General features: G+C 46.5%; 1 protein-coding gene across 3 annotated transcripts in view; it reads left to right on the forward strand.

Moving 5' to 3' along the window:
* Positions 1-21,997, forward strand: part of TRIP4 (thyroid hormone receptor interactor 4) — a 53,913-nt gene that overhangs the window by 26,053 nt on the left and 5,863 nt on the right. For all 3 annotated transcript variants that reach the window (XM_043523769.1, XM_007056439.4, XM_037910795.2), the window contains one exon: positions 16,806-16,908. In XM_043523769.1, coding sequence (XP_043379704.1) covers positions 16,806-16,908 — 103 coding nt within the window. The remainder of the gene's footprint in view (positions 1-16,805; positions 16,909-21,997) is intronic.

Genomic DNA, 21,997 nt, shown 5'->3' on the forward strand with positions numbered 1-21,997 from the left:
GGACCAGTGTGGAAAGTGGTCTAAGTGTTGGTACAGACTAGACAAAACAGGGTTTGCTGCTGCTGGGAGCATGATGGAATGCTGGTGGAAGCCAGTCTCCAGTATGGCTTTGGAAGTAGTTTTGTCAAGTCTACATTATTCTTATTGTCTCTGTTTAATCCAGTCAACACTGGTTCAGGGGAACTAATGCTGAAAGGTGTTCTTGGCTTTCCTGGTGCCAACAAGGCTGTTGTGACAGATGTGGCTCATTTGCACACCTGCTGACACTCTGCAAACCGCTGTATGAGAAGCACTGCTGTCCTGGATTAAAGCTATACTCACTGCATTTCAGCTTTTGTTTGGCACCAGCTATATTAAGAGCTACGAGCTTAAACTTCACACCAGGTGACATCTGATTAAACACCATTTATTTCCTTGACTGGTCCCTATTAAGAGGAATTTATGTGAATGCTATCCCAGTTAAGCAGCAGTCACTGCCAGTCCCTATCCATAGGTTAAGTGGATTCTTTGGGAGAGAAGCTGATAAAGTGGCTGTCCAGGAGAACAATGCTCTGGTTAAAGCAGAACATACCATAGCGATGAGTTTCCTTTGGGCTGCGAAGAAGCAGCTGATCAGTGTGACATCATTTCACATGAGGGAGAGCTCTCCCCTTTCCCCCCACCGCAGCCCTGTGAGTTTATACCAAGCAGAAGCAGGAAGAGTGGTGGCTGGGGACTAGAGGTAAAGGCGACATACTGAACTGGATGGGATTTTTCTTTTCCCTGTCATCTGTTTGGCTTTTAGAATTGGGACAGGACTGTTAGAACCTGAACAGCAGAGGGCGCCTTGGGACTGAGGTATCAGAAAGGCCACTTAAATGTCATGACCATGCAGCCTGCCTAGAGTTACAGAATCCCAGGAAGTGAAGAAGGGAGTAGACCAATTAGATCATCACCTCCATCCCCTGGGGCCAGAGCACGATTGTTCCATACACTATATTATCCAATGCCCTGTGCAGTCTAGTTTCAAACGAGGGCCTTTTTCCTTTCCCAGCTGCCCTTGGGAAACTTCCACCAGTCTAATCAGTTGCATTGATAGGAGATATGTCCTGATCTCCAGCCTATACGTTTTCTTTTTTTAATTGAATCCCATCACTCCTAGTTCCACCCCCTGGGAAATGCCCTGGAAAATTCCTCTTCTTTCTTGGTGGTTATTCCCTGTAGGTACATGTAGACAGTTGTCATAGCGCTTCCCTAGTTTTTGTTAACACAAGCTGTATGTAATTAGCCTTTAATCTCTCCTCATAGATCAAGCCCTTCAGACTCTTAATCAGTTCTGTTGCTGTCTTACAATTCCTTCCAGTTTGCTGTCATCTTTCTGTTTTGTTGAGGCACTAGAATTGAACACATTATTCCAGGAGCAATCTCGCCAGAGTTGTATAATTTCCTTTCCTCTCCTCTCAGTACTATGTTACCTTTACATGTCCAGCCCAAAATCACACTGGCTTTTTTCTGTTACCATACTGCACTGTAAATGTATATCCTCTCTAATTTGCTGTCTCTTTCAGAATTAATGCTATCCAGGAGTCACTATTTGTGGGTTTGGTATTTTGCCCCATAGGTATTGGCTTGAATTTAATATGAAGACCTGAGTGTGCTCCCAGTTAAATTAGTGATGAGGATGTTGTTGCCTCTTGTCAATAATGAGTGCAGTTGAATCAGAGTGAAAACAGTTTAACCCTGAGTCTATGTAGTAGGGATGTAAATCTTGTTTAGAAAGTTAACCATTTAAACGATTAAAAATATTTTGTTTAAACGGTTAACTGATTAAAGGGCCGGCCAGCATGGCTGTGGCTGGGGCTGCTCTGGACGGTGCCGGCCGGTGCAGGGACACTGGGGTTGGCGGGCCAGCTGGAGTGGGGTCGCTAGGGTTGGCAGGCTGGTGCAGGGGTTAACCGTTAAGGCAGGTTAACATTTTACATCCCTAGTATGTAGACAGGACCGACCCATGTTCAGCACTCGATCAGAAACCAGAATTGAACCTTGTTGGGAGCAGGGCTCAATCCTGTTTTCTGAACCGCTGCTGCATGTGATGTGGTTTTGTCTACTCTCATCTATTTTCAACACAGTTTTAGCAGCACCTGATACAGAAGCCAGCTGTTGCAATGGGTTCCTTTCCTAGTGCAGACAAAGCCCTGTTGGCTTCAGGGTAAGCAGGGTGGAGCACCTAGTTTTCTGAACACTTGTATTTGTATCATAGGAGAAAGCCAATGAAAATGTTTTAAAACCTGACAATACAGTAAGTTAAACAGTGCAAACCTGGCAGCAGAGATCCCTCCATGAGAGCAAGACATGCTAGACTTCTTCGCAAACATTCTCCTTTGATTATCTGCCCCCCACTCCCTCAGCTCCCATTTGATACGTCTTTCACATTTCCAGGAAATTGAGTAATTACACAGATCCCATGTGACCACATCAGTGGATGATGGTTTGAAAATTAAATAAGTGCCCAGTGTGCACATTGCCTGGTGATGGAGGCCGTGTTTTTTTCAAGATCAACATGTTTGTTTTTACTTGTGTCTAATCTTTTCTGTAGGCAAAGGTGTTTCTCTTTCCTTGCTGTTTGCTTCCTCCGTCAGGTATTAATGAAGTTTAGTAAAACCCAGCTTTTAATTTCCATGACACCCTGCTGCTGTTTTTCACTCCTCATCATCCTTTAATATTTAGATTACAGATTTGCTCAGAAGGCTAAATCAGAATGAGGCCCCGATGTGCTGAGCAAACAGACGGGTAGAGGTGGTCCCTACCTCAGAGATCTCACAGTCTAATTGGTGTATTCTTTATTAGTTGTTAATTTGAGGACTTACTGTATGTATACTGTGAATTTGTATGTTCAGATCACTGCTGTGGGTCCAATCTTTCAGCCCTTTCTAAGGTGTAGTTTTTGCATGACTGGTCACATTGATTTTAGTGCAGCAATTTGCATGATTAAGGACTAACTGTATGAGGAAGAGTTGCAGGGATGGGCCCTGTGTTAATGGCATGCCCGGCGGCTTAGGGGGGTTTTGGGGAAGAAAGATGGTCTTGAGGCTAAAATCACCACAGACCTGCAATCAGGTGACATGGGCTCTAAGCCCAGCTGTGCTACTGATTTTCTGTGTGAACATGGGCAAGTCACTTAACCTCTCTGTGCCTGTTTCTCCATCTGTAAGATGGAGTACTCCTTCCCTGGCAGAAGTGGTGCGAGGCTGATGTCATTCCTTGTGATCCTTGGATCGGAATACAAAGGGTTATCATCAGATACAACATCCACTTGACATGAATGGTTTGAATTGCACTGGCAACAGTAGAGTGAAGCTATAACTCCTCCCATCACTCAGCCTGGTTACCAGTCTGCTCTGCTGCTCAGACAGCCTGAGATGTGGCAGGCTTAACTCTGAATGTCTGGGCTGTGCTGACAGATCTCCCATCTTCTTGGAGTGTATTCTGGGTTCACTTGCTTTCATTAATGGGTGCCTCAAAAAATGGAAATTCAACTTCAAATGGTCCCTTTGTTGCACTTAGCTGTGCTAATTGTGACCTGCCAAGAGCTGAGTTAAGGGGCTGCTTTTCCCTGCTCCAGGCTGACCTCACCAACACCTCAAGCAGAGCAGAGAGCTGCCTTCCTTTTCCCATGTTAGGTGTTAGTGAGCTCATCTGTTGTAACTGGGGAAACACAGAATGCTACAGGCAGGCCTTGGCAGGGAAATAAAGAACCAGATGATTTACAGTTAATGCACTGAGGTCTATTCATATTCTGTTGATGATCTGAGATCTAAAGCAGCTTTTATTTTAATTACCAAAAAGCATTTTCATATCAGGTATTTAAGTATTTCTAAATGGTTTTGAAAGTGGGTGACTACAGATAGATATCAAACCTTGGTATTAAATACAAGATAATGATGCTGGAAAGAAATTAGGAATTTATTTTTCACATGTGAGTGAAAAATCACCTGCCACTTTAAATCTGTGTAAGGGGGTTTTGCTAAATTTTTGTGCCTGAAGGGCAAGTGTGCCTTTTCAGCAGGCTTTACTTTTCCCACTCCACTGAGTTTGAACCTGGTGCCCCAAAAATACTAGGGTGCCAGGAGTACAAGAAACAATTAATATCCCATGCAGGAATACAATAAATCGGTCTTGCTGTACTTAGGATCCAGAAGATAACATTCTTCGGAATGTTTACAGATGAGAGACTAAGGGCAAGTCTACACTAGAGCGCTACATCCGCACAGCTGCACCGATGCAGCTGTGCTGCTGTAGCACATCTGGTGAAGACGTGCTATACTGACAGTAGAGCATTCTCTCTTCAGCATAATTACGCCAGCTCCGCAAGAGGCGGAAGCTGTATCAGCGGGAGAGCGTCTTCCACTGACATAGTGCCGGTGTGGACAGCGCTTAGGTCACTGTAACTTGTGTTGCTTAGGGGGGTGTCTTTTTCACACCCTTGAGCGACGTAAGTTAGGTTAACTTAAGTAGTAGTGTAGACCAGTCCCAATACATGCTAGTAATCAGCTCCTGAACAAGAAATCAAACAGGAACACAGTAACTGAAGTATACAATATAAAATAGTGAAATGATATAGATATGTAAAGATGTAAATAATTTACTGCACAAACCATCTCCGGAACATGTGAATATAAAATGAGTGCAAGTCCTAAGTATTTTATTCTAAAAGTCCAAAGTAAAAGTCACACTGATGCAGTATTGCCAATCCCAAGTGTTCAGAAATCATCAGATTAAAAAAAAACAAACCACCAGTCAATTTGGAAATTTTATTTGCCCTCTGGGTTTTGAGCCTTTAGGGTACACTCAGCTCATGTTTCAAGCTTTTCTCTGTAACCATGAATGTCATTTTCCCCCACCCCCCTTTTTTTTAAAAGAAAACTGAGATTCTCATTCAGTTATCTGATCCCAAGGGCTGGGTCTTTAAGAACACCAAATACTCTGAGCCTCATGATAAAATTGTGAGATTTGGCAACATTTCAGAGGAGTTATCCTGGGGGAGCTGCAAAGACCCTCTCATGTTTCAGTTTCTGACTGTAAAAGTTTCCTGACACAGGGTTCAAACAAGAGGGTTATGTGTGAGAGGCAGTGGCAATCCACATGTGAGAACATCTGTCTGTTGGTGTGCGTGTACTTTCTGTGGGGGTAGGAATTCCATCTCACATCTCGGGTGATCTGTGTTTTGAAGATGGAGTAATGACGTTGTTTCTCACTGTGGCAGTTAACACCTTCTACTTCCTGATGAGAGTCTGCCAAGTTGCACATGTCTACCATTAAAAGGTCTCCACAAGGATTTGAGATTTGTTTGGAACTTGACTAGCCTGGTGCAGAAAGTAATGTATCTATGCCACAGTTAACAATTGTAGCCAGCATCCAGGCCCTTCTAATTCAGGGGCCCACAAAATTAGCAGTGTCTGAACCTGGATTGATCACATGTAATCTAATTCCAGATCAGGTTGAATAAGGTCTAATTCTGGCTTGCAGAGACCTACAGATGTTGCAAAGAGTATGTTTATACCAACCCTCCTGTTTGAGATTTCTAAGTATACTTTTCAGGCAAGAGAGTCCTCCTCCAGGGTCTTGCTTATTTGTGACAAAGCAGAGCAAATTAGGAATACGGTTAATTTGGATTTTAGTTCTCCAGGGCCTTTAGAATTTTTCCTTATCCAAAGCTCTCTAGTTTTCAGAAGAGCTTATTCTGATACTCTAGCTTCCCAGCATAAGCCAGCAGTTATAAAAAATTTACTGCTCAATCTGTTAAAATGCAGGAGAAATTGCCAGTTGATGATTAATTTAGGAACACATTAGCATGCCAAAAGGAACTGAATGTTAGTTTTACAGCATTTGATAGAGGCTAGCATGCCCTCTTCTCTGGTTTCAGAGACCCTGGGGAAGAACTGAGGCTAAAGCCGAAGCATATGACTTAATTAATGGTGATTGTAGATTTAGCCTTTGCTACTATTTTAGCAAGCTAGTCAGTGGTTCGGGACTTAACTTTGCTCTCAGACACAGTCCACGTTCTATGGAGAGTCGAAACTCACCTCCTTCTTGGTATTTGATTTTACTAATACTGACAGTAAAGATAAGGTAACAAAATTCAATTCAAACCTTCCTGGACTTTGGTGCTTCTAGAGTTCTTCCCTCCAGACTGCTCAGCCCTCACCCTCGATCTTCAATTTCTAGAGAATAAGTCCCAGCTCCCTTATTCCAGAGTGGGGTAATGAACCATCTGCTCTAGTGAATCATTAAACTTCGCAAGTTTGTGGATGATACCAAGCTGGGAGGGTTTGCAAGTGCTTTGGAGGATAGGATTAAAATTCAAAATGATCTGGAAAAATGATGTGACAGAAATAGGATGAAATTCAATAAGGACAAATGTGGAGTATTCCATTCCGGAAGAAACAATCGGTTGCACACATACAAAATGGGAAACGACTGCCTAGGAATGAGTACTGTGGAAAGGGATCTGGGAGTTATAGTGGGTCACAAGCTAAATATGAGTGAACAATGTAACGGTGTCGGGGAAAAAAAGTGGACATCATGCTGGGATATATTAACAGGAGTGTTGAAGCAAGACACGAGAAGTAGTTCTTTTGCTCTACTCTGCGCTGATATGGCCTCCACTGGAGTATTGTGTCCAGTTCTGGATGCCACATTTCAGGAAAGATGTGGACAAATTGGAGAAAGTCCAGAGAAGAGCAACAAAATGATTAAAGGTCTAGAAAACATGACCTATGAGGGAAGATTGAAAAAATTGGGTGTGTTTAGTTTGGAGAAGAAAAGACTGAGGGGGGACATAACAGTTTTCAAGTAAGTAAAAGATTGTTACAAGGAGGAGGGAGAAAAATTGTTCTCCTTAACCTCTTAGGATAGGACAAGAATCTGCCATGAGGGAGATTTAGGTTGCACATTAGGAAAAACTTCCTAACTGTCAGGGTAGTTAAGCACTGGAACAAATTGCCTAGGGAGGTTGTGGAATCTCCATCATTGGAGGTTTTTAAGAACAGGTTAGATAAACACCTGTCAGGAATGGTCTACTTATTACATAGTCCTGCCTTGAATGCAGGGGACTAGATTAGATAACCTCTTGAGGTCCCTTCCAGTCCTACACTTGTATGATTAGAACCCTCTTAGCATTCCACAGCAGGTGAGACGTTGGGTTGTTTCAGGCAAATACTGCCGGCCTGCTATAAGGTCCTGCTAAAGACTGGGCCCAAAAAGTAAACTCTGCTCAGTGACATGGATTTAAAAGGCTAGGGAATTACCTACAAGTGAAAAATTATTGTGTGTGTGTGAGGGAGAGAGGAATATTTTAGCTGTTATTCAACACAGTTAATATAGTTCAAATACAGATGTGCAAGGACTACATGTACTTATATAAGCCTTCATCACCATGTAATTAATACATTTCATAACCCCAAACAGGTCAATCTTTCCAAATCCATTTATAAAAATATCTGGATTCCACCAGTACATCCCACTGTGAGAATTGGTGGAACTCTGATATAATTTAATCAACAATATCGAAAACAAACAGCATGCATCTAACAATTTGCTTTCATTACAGAGCAACGTTAGGGGTCAAAGCCAAGGCTGGGTGGGTAGAGTGATTGTGAGTGATGAAGTTTACCAGAGCAAGGAGTTGGGTGGATACATTAATTGTTAATTTCTAGCCAAGGGGTCTTTTTCTTAAAGGTGCAAAATTTTTGTAAGTAATGGGTGTGATTGTTTATGGCATTAGCTGGCTCTGCAATTGCTTTTTTCCTTAACCCTTTCCTAACGTGGTTGTTGGAATGTGAATTATTAATTCCTTAGTAGTCATTTATAAAAGGACTTTATTCTGCTGAGAGAAGCACTCCCACAATGCTACCATGAGTTGCTAATGTAGAAGCAAGCACTCTTTCCCCCACCATTCCAGTCCTGTTTTCTTCCTGCTCCCGCCTTTTGTCTGGCCGTAAGAGAGGATGGCATGGAACAAGAAAACGTGTGAAATGTACCTTTTGGCCTTCATACTGGTAAATGTTTTTCCAGTTCCACCCAGTTTCTCCAGTTGGTCATCAGTCATCCAGCAAATGTGTCGAACCCATTCAAATGTAGCTTGCTTGGCTCACGGCCGGCAGGTGTTTTTCCAGGTAGGGAATAGAGATGTTGAGGGCTTAAGTGGCACTCGATCACTTGGCAGTGGTGAGCTTGGGAATTAGGAAAGCAGAGGAGGACGGCTCACATTCCAGGTTTTCTGGCACCCTTGCATCCTCCAAGCCTTCTGAGAACTGAGCAGTGTGGGTCTGTTCAGCATTTTAAAATCAAATGCCGTTCAACTGGTTTAAATGTTCATCTACCTTTTGAAGCCCCATTCCTATTAAATCATAATTACTTCCCCCTGCACCTTACACAACCAAGCTACAGGCTGTGGTGTAGATCTGGGCTGGGAGCTCTGATGCAGAGAGCACCCCAGGAAAGCAGTGGTGCTTGACTGGAAAAGGCCATCCTGGAGGGAATGCAGCAGTGTCCCACACCTATCCTCCCTCCTGCTTGTGGATCTGATTGTGCTCCGGAATAACGGAATACTGCACAAGCAGGCAGAGAAAAAATGCGATACCTGAAGGGCATAGTTGTGGGAAGAAGGGGAAATGAAGGCAGCCTAGCAAAGCTCCTTGTGCGGCCCCATGAAAGGAGCTGGTTCCGCTTGCCAGCATATGATCTGCCAGCAGCAGATGTAAGCTCTCAAAAACAGCAGGGAGGATGCTGACTGCAACAATGCATCAAGGCTGTGGTTTGTAACCTCAGTGGTAAGGCAGTTAACTTTTTTTAGCAAAGACATTTTGATTGCCAAATCCATAACCATTAGCAGCTGTGGTTCTGAGCTGTTCCTTCCTCACTTGTTGCAGTCTAGACCGAACAGGCTTTCAAACGAAAGTTTGGCTGGCAGCTTTTGTTGTTGTTTTGTAATCTTCCTTTTCCTTCTGCCAGTCCTGTCAAACTGAGTGGAATATCACTGATTAGCTGCTTTCTAGCCCAGCCTGCCTCAGCACTGCACCGAAGCACTTCCCCTCCCATCAGCCATATGGCTAATGCAGTGGCTTTGGACAGTTATCTGGGTTCTCGATCCCAAAGAGGTGGTAAATGGGGCATCAGCGATAAGAGTCCAGATCTCTGGCAAGAATACTGGATACTTTGTTTCTGGGCTAGTAAACTTGGCATTGAAGTTTGGCCTCCCCTCCTACGGATCAGGGAAGCTCTCTGCTCATCGCAGTCAATAGACTCTCTGTGGAAGTGAGAAATTAGAGAAGATAGTGATGGATGGAACAGCAATCAGAGCAGAGAACATCTCTGAAGATGCAAAGTTCCAGTATCCCCCAATGTGTTGTGAGAGAAACCAGTGTCTCAGGTGTAACAGTTTGCACTCACCTAGCTCCTTCAATCCAGTACTTTACAAAGGTGGGAAACTGAGGCAAGGAGAGGTGAAGTTCTTGCCCAAGGTGTCATGGAAAGTGACTAAAAATGGCAGCACCCTTACCGACAGACGTGCTCTCGGTGTGTGTTCGGCACCAGGGCTGCTGACTTTCTGAGCCAAAGGGTTTTCCCTTTGGTTTAAAAACCCGCTGAAGCCCTGCAGTGCCAAGTCTGGCCCAGGCACTGTGAGCAGATCGGTTCATTGAGTTCCAGCTGCTGGGTCAAATTCTGCCTTCAGTTACACCTGGGCAACCCTGTGGAAGACCTTGGTGTGGCTGAGGGGACAGTCTGGCTGACAATCTTGATTACTGGTGCTTAGGTATGAGCCAGAATTATTCTAGCACTTCTCTGAGCCCAGGCAGACTTCACAGCACTTGCGATCAGAGAAACACACCTTCTGACTGGTAAATCCGAGCACGTTTCCTCTGTGAAGCCAGTGAGATGATAACGGAACCCCAAGAGGCCATTCTTAGCTTTGCTTTTCAGACTAGAGCTTCCCTCGAGCCTCCTGAAAACAGTTTCAAGGACGGGGGATTTTCAAGATCCCGGAGAAAAGCAACGTTGGAGACTGTGACTGGCCAAGAACAGGATGCTACACTCACGTGCAGTGCCTGGAACAAGAACCTGGCTAGGTTGCATGATTTACCCAAGGAATAATCTGAAAAATCTAGCATTCTGTGTAGGGGTTGTTTGGGATAAGAAGCATCTGGCATTCTCCTGCTTCCAGGCCCTGCAGCTAACAGCTAGAGAGGGTTATTCTGAAAATGATGCTTTAAAGTTGAAGCTTGATCTAGCAAAAGGACATTGACACACACAAAAAATGGATGATCGTTGCAACATTTGTTTCCTGTTTGCCCTGTTGTTGTTCTAGCACCATTATTTTGCATGGTGGAAACCCTGCCCTGGAGAGTAACAATCAACGCCAGATGAACACCGCCCATACAGATAACATTTCTCATTTAAAACTGGGCATTTCCAAGTCTGGATCCCTTCCCTGGAATGGCCCCCAGAAGCCAAGCTGCTCCATCACTAGACCAACACTTCGCCTTTCTCTGTTTTTCATCAGATGCTCTCAAAGTGGCTTATGAACACTGACAAATGGCTCTGGGTTTCAGAGGTGGGGAAGGTCGCACAGTGACACAGCTAGCAATAGATCTGGGATCTCCCATGCTACCCACTAGATTGTACTGAAGTTGTTGCTCGCTGCCTGTGTGTTTTTGCCCCAGTCCTGGCCTTTTGGAGTACAAAAAAGCAAGGGGTCTAGATAAGCATTGGTGTAATTTTACTGGTCTCTAGTTCCTTAGGCTGCCTCTCAGCCATTGGTCACATTTGTAGTGGGGTTGGAGAGCAGGTTACAAGTGCTGGCATAAATGCTGCTGTTTGGCTGCGGCTCCCATGCTGCTTGCCAGAAACTGCTGAGAATTTTTTTTCTCTTTTGGAAACCGCTACAGCAACATTTTCTAGCTGGATGGTGAGCAATTTCCCTCAGGAGAGGAGGCGAAAACGGCTCTTTAGTAGTTAATTACCTGTTATGTTAGTCTGACAGCGATGAAGCTTATGAGGCATGAAAAAAGAGTGGATCCGCCTTTCCCACAAATCACACTGAAAACTGGGTGAAGTAAGTTGCCCGCTGGCCAAGTATGCTCCCCAAACCTCCCCCGGCTGTCCTCGGTCACAAGCACGCCATTCAGCCCTCGCATTCCTCTCGCAGGGAACGCTTTGCTTCCCCGCCTCCTGACTTGGGGACAGCCAAGTGGCTTCTCGCTCTAACTCTTGGAGCAGGCAGCACGGAGTATGGGGTGTTTCAGCCTGCCACAGATGGCTGATTTATTGACACACAGGCCCCGCCGCAGCAGCCCTGTGCTCTTTCCGAAGGGCTGAATCACTGCCAAGACGTTTTTGAACTAGATTTCCTGGGGAGAAATAACCCAGCTCTGATGTTAGCACATGGGCTCCGCTGGCCTTTATTCCTTCCAGACAGCCTTGCTTTCTGGCGTAGCCTCTTTTATTTAGAAGCACTGAGGGGAGATGAAGCCCAGACCTCAAGATGGCTGCCTGGATCAGCAGCGGGTGACAAAGTTTAGGTTTGTTTCTCATTCTGGGCCCTGATAAGGAAAGCTATCAATGCCGTTCAGCTGTTTCCATCATTAGCCCCTATCCCCTCTGCATGCCCACCTTTCTCTGGTACCCCAGGGCACTCAAACTGGCAGCTTTGGCACCTTACCAGGAGTCTGAGGACTACCCCTAATATCCATGGGATAGAACAGATGGCAGCTGCTCTCAGAGACTACAGGTCCCAGTGTGCAGTTTTCTCCATCTTGATTCAATCAGCATGGGACCTGTACAGCTCCATATTAAGGATGGCAGGCCGCACTGCAGAGCTCTGTAGGCCGGCCTTTCTTTAAGACAGGGACAAGAAAAGAACTAGGCTTATTAACACATTATTTTTATACCTTGGTCTTTTCTGGGGCATTTGTTTATTTCCTTCTGCTTTCCTGTCTGAAGACCTCAGTCAGACCAAAGAATAGCCTGAAAGGTCACTAGTAAAACTCCTTGGGAAAGGTTTTGCTCCCTGCTTTGTTCTCTGGAACCTCTGCTCCATCATGGGTTGTGCCTCTGTTTTCTGATAGGATTCAACCACACCAGGTCTCTCTCAGGGTATGTCTACACTGCCCACATTACAGCGTGGCTGCGACAGCGCTGTGACATGGGCAGTGTAGACACGCTGTATCGCCGGGAGAGAGCGCTCTCAGCAGTAAAAAATAACCACCCCAAACGAGGGGTGGTAGCTTTATCGCTGGGAGCGGAAGCGCTGTCTATACTGGTGCTTTTCAGCACTAAAATTTTTGTTGCTCAGGGCGGTGTTTTTTCACACCCCTGAACGACTAAAGTTTTAGAGCTGAAAGTGGCAGTGCAGACACAGCCTGAGTGATTTGTGTTCTCCTAGCACTTTTCTTTCCTTGATTGTTTCAGTTCCGCCCACCTTGGTTTGTGACACCTTTTAGACAGGCAAACTCAGCACTGTAGAGCCAGGGACTTGGAGGTGGGGATGGGGAGAGCCCCATTCAGGCTAATGACATGGTAATGGTTTACAGGCTTCCAAGGAGTTGTGTCCAGCCCTCCTTCGCTGGACTGGTAATCAGCTGGAGGTGGGGAAGTGGGGGTGGGGGAATACAAGGAGAAATGGGATGAGGGAGCAGGAATACCCTCTGTAAAATAATATGAACATTCAAATATTCTAGTATGAGAAGGAGATGGGAAAAAATCTGAATGGGCTAGTTCGTCTATTGTATCCAGTTTGTGCTGGGTGCAGCAGAGAGAGGGAGCTGTGAGGGGCTACTCTGAACTCTCCCAGTTAGTAATAGTCCCCTGGGAATCATCCTCCTGCTGAAAATAGCTGGAGTGCAGTGTGCTCCAGTTGTGCCTCCTTCTCAGGTGGGCTACAGGAAGAGTGGCATAGGAGCCAGTGGCATCAATCTATGCCTGCTGGCAATTCCTGTGCCAGGGGAATCCCAGCTTGAGTGGTGCAGTCAGTCTTTGCTTCCTTTATGCTGCTAAACTGCATGAGGGAGCAGAGTAGGCCAAGAGTATCTGACCCAGTGTTTGTTGCCAAATGTGTTATGTCCAAGCATCTCTGGGGTAATCTGCACACCCCCTAGCTACAGCTATTGCTCTCAGTTCCTCCCCTTCCTGGCCTCTTTCAGGGTTTCCACTGCTCCCCTGAATTAAGACAAAGTGCAGAAAATTGTCGTTTAGCTAAATTTGACTGGATGAAAATGGCCCCCCATGGAACAGGCTGGTCACGGCATGCTGGGGAGAGGTCAAGAGCAAAGAGGTGGAAACATTCAGTGTGGTGGATTCCATCCTGATTGTTTTGGCTGTGTGGAGTGGCTGATAGCCACCTGCTGTGTGTTCGAACTTCTGAATCCATAGGGAGTGTGGGAGCTGTAGGCAGCCTGCCTTCTGTGGAGCTGACTAGATAGCTGACTTCCAGCTGATACTGAAATGCTGCATTTAGCCTCAAGCTCTGTCTGTTTGTTTAGCAGGAGAAAAGGATCTCCTTAATTCCTCCTAGTAACAAACTCAGGTCCCCCCAGTGCTCTTGTTTAGACTGGGGTTTGGATCTTTCTGGTGTGGGTGGAACGAGCCAGGAATTCCTGGCTTCTGTGCGAGTGGCTGTGCTCGTCTAGTCCTAGATCATGTTTGGGGTTTCAGAGTAACAGCCGTGTTAGTCTGTATTCGCAAAAAGAAAAGGAGTACTTGTGGCACCTTAGAGACTAACCAATTTATTTGAGCATAAGCTTTCGTGAGCTACAGCTCGCTTCATCGGATGCATACTGTGGAAAGTATAGAAGATCTTTTTATACACACAAAGCATGAAAAAATGGGTGTTTACCACTACAGAAGGTTTTCTCTCCCCCCACCCCACTCTCCTGCTGGTAATAACTTATCTAAAGTGACCACTCTCCTTACAATGTGTATGATAATCAAGTTGGGCCATTTCCAGCACAAATCCAGGGTTTAACAAGAACGTCTGGGGGGGGTGGGGGGGTAGGAAAAAACAAGGGGAAATAGGTTACCTTGCATAATGACTTAGCCACTCCCAGTCTCTATTCAAGCCTAAGTTAATTGTATCCAATTTGCAAATGAATTCCAATTCAACAGTCTCTCGCTGGAGTCTGGTTTTGAAGTTTTTTTGTTGTAATATCGCAACTTTCATGTCTGTAATTGCGTGACCAGAGAGATTGAAGTGTTCTCCGACTGGTTGATGAATGTTAACACTTCAGTCTCTCTGGTCACGCGGTTACAGACATGAAAGTTGCGATATTACAACAAAAAAACTTCAAAACCAGACTCCAGCGAGAGACTGTTGAATTGGAATTCATTTGCAAATTGGATACAGTTAACTTAGGCTTGAATAGAGACTGGGAGTGGCTAAGTCATTATGCAAGGTAACCTATTTCCCCTTGTTTTTTCCTACCCCCCCACCCCCCCAGACGTTCTTGTTAAACCCTGGATTTGTGCTGGAAATGGCCCAACTTGATTATCATACACATTGTAAGGAGAGTGATCACTTTAGATAAGCTATTACCAGCAGGAGAGTGGGGTGGGGGGAGAGAAAACCTTCTGTAGTGGTAAACACCCATTTTTTCATGCTTTGTGTGTATAAAAAGATCTTCTATACTTTCCACAGTATGCATCCGATGAAGTGAGCTGTAGCTCACGAAAGCTTATGCTCAAATAAATTGGTTAGTCTCTAAGGTGCCACAAGGACTCCTTTTCTTTTTGTTTGGGGTTTGCTATTAGCTGTGTTTGAGTCCACTCATAGTGGAGAGGAGAGACATTCCAGTTGCCTCAGCGAAATGGCAAGAGGGCTCAGACGTACAATCCAAGAAAGGTAACGGGGTCAGATAAAGAAGTTACATATAACTAAGCAAAGGGTAAAAATTTCCAAAGGTGACTAGCACTTAGAAACCTCAGTCCCATTGAAAGTCAGTGTGAGTTAGGTTCCTAAGTGCCTAAGTCACTTCTGGGGGGGAAATGGAACTTTTGCTCCTAACTCACTTAGGCACTTCTGAAAACTGTACCTTTGTGTTCTACTGCCAGCATCTCTGTCAGACAGCGCAAGCTGAAAAGCAAAAGTAGGGGAGCTAGAATGCTCGGCGGTAGAAGAGACAGCTCAGAAGCGTGGCAGGATAAATATCAATGGGATTCTCTAGTACTTGGGATCTGAATTATTCCGGAAGGACAGATGAAGTCGTAGAAGTGGGGGAGTGCCACTGCACCCACAAGATTCCATAGTATCTGGTGAGATAGCAGTTCTGACTACAGAGCATCATACATCATGACCCGATTGGTACAAATGCCGAGTCAGAAGAATACAGACATATCAGTTACATTGCATGCCCCCAGGTCAGGCTACAGATAGCCCAAGAGGTTGAGAGAGGACAACATGCTTGCTCAAATAGCAATAATGAGGGGCTTCAGCTAGTTGATGTTAGTTGCTCCAAAGATGTTTACGTCCCTAGGAGTGGTGATCCAGCAGAGTAGGTGATCATTCATGCCTTGGGTTCACCAGATTTAGCAAATAGCCTTCTCAATTTTGCTCAAGTGCATTTCTAAATTGCCACTTCAGTCATTGGTGTCTCTCTCCAGTCTGACTGGCCTCGTAATTTGGTTGCAATCTAAAACATCCAGTAAGAATCAGGGTTCACTTAGGTAACTTATTAGCTTTACTAGTTCTCCGATCACAAATGTAATTGGTGAACAGTGGGGTGAGACTGTATCCTACCAACTTGTAACTGCAGATGTCTCAGTGTGTGTTAGTTCTTACTCATCTAGGAACTTAAACACACCTTCTGAACATCAGTGCAACTAAACTAGTTGCGTCCAGACAGAGCTTCAGTGCAGTCCCTTTCTTGGTGAATCCTTCCTTTTTGGCTAGCAAGAGAAGAGCTCTGTTGACTGTGTTTCCTGTACAAATTCCCCAGATGTTTTCATTGCAGTGAAGTTGCTTTACATAAGTTCCTTCCAGAAGATGCTCTGGATTTCAAAAGGAGAAAACAGTTCTCCTCCCCAACTGCATCTGGGTGCTGGCTCCTCTTTAAACTGCAAACCTGCTCTTAGTGTCACATTAGTCTGATGGTATGTCTACACTGCAGTCAGAGGGGTGACTGCAGCATGTGTAGACATACCCAAGCTAGCTTTGATCTAGCTGGCTCCAATAACAGTAGTAGTGAATCTGCAGCAACATGGGCTGCACAAGTCTTCCTGGGACCATGGGTATGGACTGAAGCAGCTAAGCCATGCTGCCGTGGCTATCTAGATCAAAGCTGACTCATGTATGTCTACACATGCTGCAGTCACATACCCTGAGTTAGAATAAACTCCTTGGAAGAGGGGTCTTGTCATTTGATGGGTTCAGCAAACCATTACATATACCAGCAAGATTCTGTCAACAACGCCTCAGAAGCAGAAGGTTCTCAAGACGGGTCCATTCTACAGCAAGAATAGGTCTGATTGAATAGTAGTGATAAAAGCGATTCAGTTAAACAGGTTAAACTTTGTGAATGGATTCAACTCTTATCTGCCAAAGCTGGCGTTTATCAGACGCAAGCCCAGCTGATATCAGAGCCACCCAGGGTTTGCCCCAGTGTAGTTTTTAAACCTATTTAAGTTGGTGCAACCAATGTGTTTAGACAAGCCCTTAAATTCTGAGTTACCTTCTCATGCCACACAAATGTTCCTGCCCGCTGTGCTCTTTTTGAATCTAGAGCTGCTCTCGCGCCCGCTGCAATTTGTCTAAGGCAGTTTGTGCTTGTTCTTTTCAGTATCCAGAGTTGAGCCAGGAGTCTGCGTCTCCGTTCGTCTATGTCTGCACTAATCCCCAGGAGATGATCGTGAAGTTTCCCATCAAAGGAAAACCCAAAATCTGTAAGTCATGGCACCCCACAGACACACCCCTCTCTCCCTTTCTGGCAGGCTATTGTCAGTTTTTGTCCTCCAGCTCTGCTTGCATTCTGTGTAGCTGTTCACAGGCTTTGATCCATAGGTGTTTGTTTAATAATGCAAACACATCTGTAGTAGCTTCCTCTTCAGTTCCCTTATCCCCAGCTGATGCTTCATTGAAAACACATGACTTCTCCCTCTCCCTTGCTAAGGCTCCTAGAGGCTTAAGACTCATCACATGGAAGTAGGAAACACATGTTTGCAGTTGATCTGTTTTTGGCACGACCACATGGAGCATGGCTGAGGATGCCAGGTTGTTTGATTCGATGATAAACCTTTGTAGCCAAAAGCATCCCTTCAAATAGGACAAGTAGCAAACTTACAGATCCCACCACGCTAGCCATGTGCATGAAGGGAATGGTGTCTCACTGGTACAGGGGTAATAGCACTCCTCTTCCACCTTCACAGACCTGGATTCAAGTCTCAACTTGCCATCAAAAGAGAACATGGCTTAGATGGGTCTTAGGCTAGTCCCTAGTAGACACTTGTCTGCATTACAAAATTGCCACCCAGTTTGGCTTGACTGGCTATCAGTATGGGACACCCAGGAGTGAAATAGCAATAGGGTGCAGGTCTAGGCAGAACTACCTTGGCAGAGCTGTGAGGGACGCTGCAGAGCATCTGTCCACTCTATGCTTGCTAGTGCTGTAAGTCCCTTTTATGAGCAACCAACCATCCGCAGCTGCTGGCTATTACTGCCCATCCCTGTAAAGAGAATGGAAAAGGGGCGCAGCAGCTGGGGATCCTGCAGTCAGCTCTGGCCTTATTAGCAGCATCCCCACTTCCCAGCCTTGGGAAGGGACCACACATGGTTCCAGAGATTGTGAAAAATTAATTTGACAGGCTCAGATCAGCATAAGCAAAACTAGTCTCTGCTCTTTGTTTCGCTAGCTGATCACTAGGTCTTCTTTCGAATTTGCAGTGTGTTTCACTGGGAGTAGTTAGACTCGGAAGCAGCAGGGTTTCTAGGGACTAGTTAACCTCCTCTGACGTACAGTCTGGAGTCTTTTCTCTCTCCATTGATTGAGAGGAACGTTTCCCTCCCTGTGGCTTTAGTCTGCCTTTCATTGGCTGTATGCGGATCGTTCTCCCCCACCGCATGTTTCCAGAGGAGCCCAGGGGTCAAGGTGGCTTTGTTTGGTTTATTTCCTTTTACGGGCACCAGCATCCTCATGTGGAAGGTGAGTGCTCTAACTCCTTGAGCAGCAATTCTGGTGGATGTATGTGGGAGTGAAAGGAGCTGTTTGTAACAGGGGCTTTTCGTGTTGCTGGAACATCCTTACAAGTGTGATTTATTTTGGCATCAGCTGCCTGACCCCAACCCTGTCCAACCCTTCCCCTCTCTGATTCATGCTCTGCCCGCACTCCCTGCACCTCCCTCCATCAAGCCACCTCTGGCAAGGAGGCTGCAGGGTGCAGTGGCTGAGTGGAATGCTGATGTGCTCTGTGCAGTGTGGGCAGGGGCTGACTGCAGCTCCACGTACAAATGCCAGCTGCCACATCGCGTCCTTTGTATTGTGACAGTTTCCTGCTTGAGGAGGGAGCAGTTTAACAGACTGGAAGGACGCCGGCTGGGCTTGAGGGTGTCTGAGTGTCCCACTCCCACTGCTGGCTTTGCCTTCCCTGACTTCTGCACAGGATCTGTCATCAGGGTAAAGCAGAGCAGCAGCAGCCGTGATTCATGTTCCCCTTCAGCGGGGAGACAGTCATTCCGGGCCAGGCAGATGATATTGGTGACAAGTGAGGGAAGGAGCAGAGAACCTTTGAGCTTTCACCACAGTAATGCACTGTCATAATAGAGGCACGCTTCAGATCGGATACAGTCAACCTCAAAAGCATAACGCCTCATGAGCCTTAAAACAAGGCCCTGAGTACGGGTCACTTTAGCATCCCCACCTGAGCACACTGACTTGCTACAGGGTCTCCTGTAAACCTCACTCAGCCAGGGACCCAAATGCCTGTTTGTCCCATTGTTGGGAAACGAGACCCTAGTTCGATCAAACAGAAATGGGGCTTGTGCAGGAAAGGCTCCGTCTAATCCGTGTAGAGATCTGATCCTAATCACTGTGTTGTCCAAGTGCCTCCCAGGGGGATACAAATAGCAATAGCAATCTCTCTCCATCCCCAGATTGGAGGGGAAATAGCTCCATTGCTTGTGTGTGCTTGGGCAGGCGGCGTGGGCAAAACTCACTGAGGGAAAGCTGAGTTGGAGAAACACATTTTCTCTTAGTTTTGAGTGTAGGAGGCCTGTGCTCATCCTTAACTCTTGTGGCAGTGAGTTCCAGAGTCTAGGCCCAGCTCCTGTAGAAGTCCTGCTGCCTGCATTCACGAGCTTCCCCCTATTGGTCGGACATTCCAGTAGAACGCAGCGGTCCAGGAAGCTTTGGGGTTCAGAGAGCAGAGGTTGCATGTGGGGCATTCCGTGGATTCTGGAATGTCAGATAGAAAGGCATTTAATGACTTGATCAAGTTTTGAGAGAACCGGACTCCTGGTGCCTGTTCTTCGCTATTCACCTTTGACTTGTGCTTATCTCTGTCCTCGCTCCAGGTTACCCACTGGCTGACAATTTTTTAACTAGCTGATAGTGCTGGGTGTTTTCTTATCAGCCTGGTTTCTGGAGATAAGGAGAAGCAGTTGCACCTGAGACTAGTAAATGAAGTTGGTGCCAAATGTGAAGCCAAGATGTTCCAGGCTTGGCAGAGCTCTTGGCCATGTGAGATGGAAGCGTGTAGCTAAGTTTGTAGCTCCACTACTGTTCTTCCTCTGTGAGGAGCCCTCCATTCGGTAACACGCTGGTCTGACATGCGAGGCTACTGGGCAGTCCGGCCACTGTGAGCTCACAACTGCTGAGACGTGTGGTGGCTAATCACGCTTTCCTTTCAGCCAGAGGTGACTCTAGGGCTGGGACAGCTGTTAGATGTGGCCTGTCACCAGAAGGAGAATGAGGGCAGTGCAGATTCCCTGCAGCAGTAGATCCTCCCAGGCCATGGCCACTCCAATTTCCCAAGCGTGGTTTTACCTTGCTTCTGGCTCCGGTGATGGCTGCAAACCCTGGCAGAGGTGATCTGCATGCTGGATACTGCCGTCAGCTGCTGACACCTTTTTGCAAATTCCTTTTTGCAGAAAAGTCCGTGCATCCCTATTCCCGGAAAGCTTCGGCTGGAGTGTAGATTGTAGCAGAGGACTAGCCAGACTTAGCCCAGAACCTAGGCCAAAGGAGGGGAAGCTAACTTCAGGGAGATTTAGGGGGACCTGAGAGAGAGAGGCAGGAGGAGAGAGCCTCTGGGATTTGATTCTTCCCATTATTGGTGGGAGGTTCTGAGCAAAGCTGCCTGGTGTGAACAAGAACCTCTCATGGTAGCCATGCATGTAGCTTCTCGCTGCTTTGCGCTGGAATTAGTAGGCCAGTTAGCCCAAGACACCATTGTTCCTTGGGCAGGCGCAGGGTTTGTCTCTGGGGCGAGGGCACTTCCCCAGCCACTCCAGCACAAACCCAAGCAGCTTGCTGTGTTTTGGAGCTAGCCCTGAAATGTTAATAGCTAAACACATGGAAATGCACTTAGGACGGAAGAACCCCATACACCGCTACAGACTAGGGACCAAATGGCTCAGCAGCAGTTCTGCAGCAAAGGACCTAGGGGTTACAGTGGATGAGAAGCTGGATATGAGTCAACAGTGTGCCCTTGTTGCCAAGAAGGCCAATGGCATTTTGGGATATATATGTAGGGGCATTGCCAGCAGATCGAGGGACGTGATCGTTCCCCTCTATTTGACATTGGTGAGGCCTCATCTGGAGTACTGTGTCCAGTTTTGGGCCCCACACTACAAGAAGGATGTGGAAAAATTGGAAAACGTCCAGCGGAGGGCAACAAAAATGATTAGGGGACTGGAACACATGACTTATGAGGAGAGGCTGAGGGAACTAGAATTATTTAGTCTGCACAAAAGAAGAATGAGGGGGGATTTGCTAGCTGCTTTCAACTACCTGAAAGGGGGTTCCAAAGAAGATGGCTCTAGACTGTTCTCAGTGGTAGCAGATGACAGGACAAGGAGTAATGGTCTCAAGGTGCAGAGGGGGAGGTTTAGGTTGGATATGAGGAAAAAAATTTTCACTGGGTGGGTGGTGAAGCACTGGAATGTGTTACCTAGGGAGGTGGTGGAATCTCCTTCTTTAGAGGTTTTTAAGGTCAGGCTTGACAAAGTCCGGGCTGGGATGATTTAGTTGGGGATTGGTCCTGCTTTGAGCAGGGGGTGGACTAGATGACCTCCTGAGGTCCCTTCCAACCCTGATATTCTATGATTCTATGAAATGCGCGCAGCTGCCCCAGCCCGAGAAGGCCCCCATTGCTGAGGTGTAGCTCAGCTGCAGCGGCACGGCTCTTCCAGGGGGAGACACAGCTGGCCGTGTATGGTCCCATTTCCCAGTGGACATGCCCTTGTTGCCTGGAACAGTATCATACGTGTCCTGGGATGGTACCTTGATTAACCCCGAGAAGGGAGATGGAGTAACCTGGAGAGTGGAGTGCATGTCAGCTCTGGCTCCTTGGCCTGTTCCCCAGCCCCTCTCCCAGTGCAGTTCTGCCTGTTGCGTTCCTTGCACTCCAGGGCAGGGTTTGTTTCTTTGCTCTTAAGGGCGCTCATGCCTGCAGTTGCTATTTGACCAGGTAACTGCCCTTTATCTACCAGTCTTCAATAGCACCCGTCCTAGCCAGAAGCCCTTAGCTGCTCGCAGACAGGCTGGTAGAACTGCCTGACATCTCCATGCTGCTTAGAGCTCCCTCTAGAGGCAGCCGCAAGCACCTGCGCCTTTGTGCCGCGCCTCTGAACCACAGTGGGCATGCTCAGTTCTGCCAGTCGGAGCACCGCTGGGACAGCCGCTTGTGTCTGCAGGCAGACGGAGCTGACCCCACGGATGGCGCTAATGAGTTACTGCTGGTTATGGATGAGCGTGTTTAAAGTCAGCTTGTGCTGTGACAGAGCCGAGATCAGTGCAGGCTCCTTCCCCCTGACGAA

This window comes from Chelonia mydas, chromosome 10, assembly GCF_015237465.2.
Source record: "Chelonia mydas isolate rCheMyd1 chromosome 10, rCheMyd1.pri.v2, whole genome shotgun sequence".
In the NCBI taxonomy this organism is placed as follows: Eukaryota; Metazoa; Chordata; order Testudines; family Cheloniidae; genus Chelonia; species Chelonia mydas.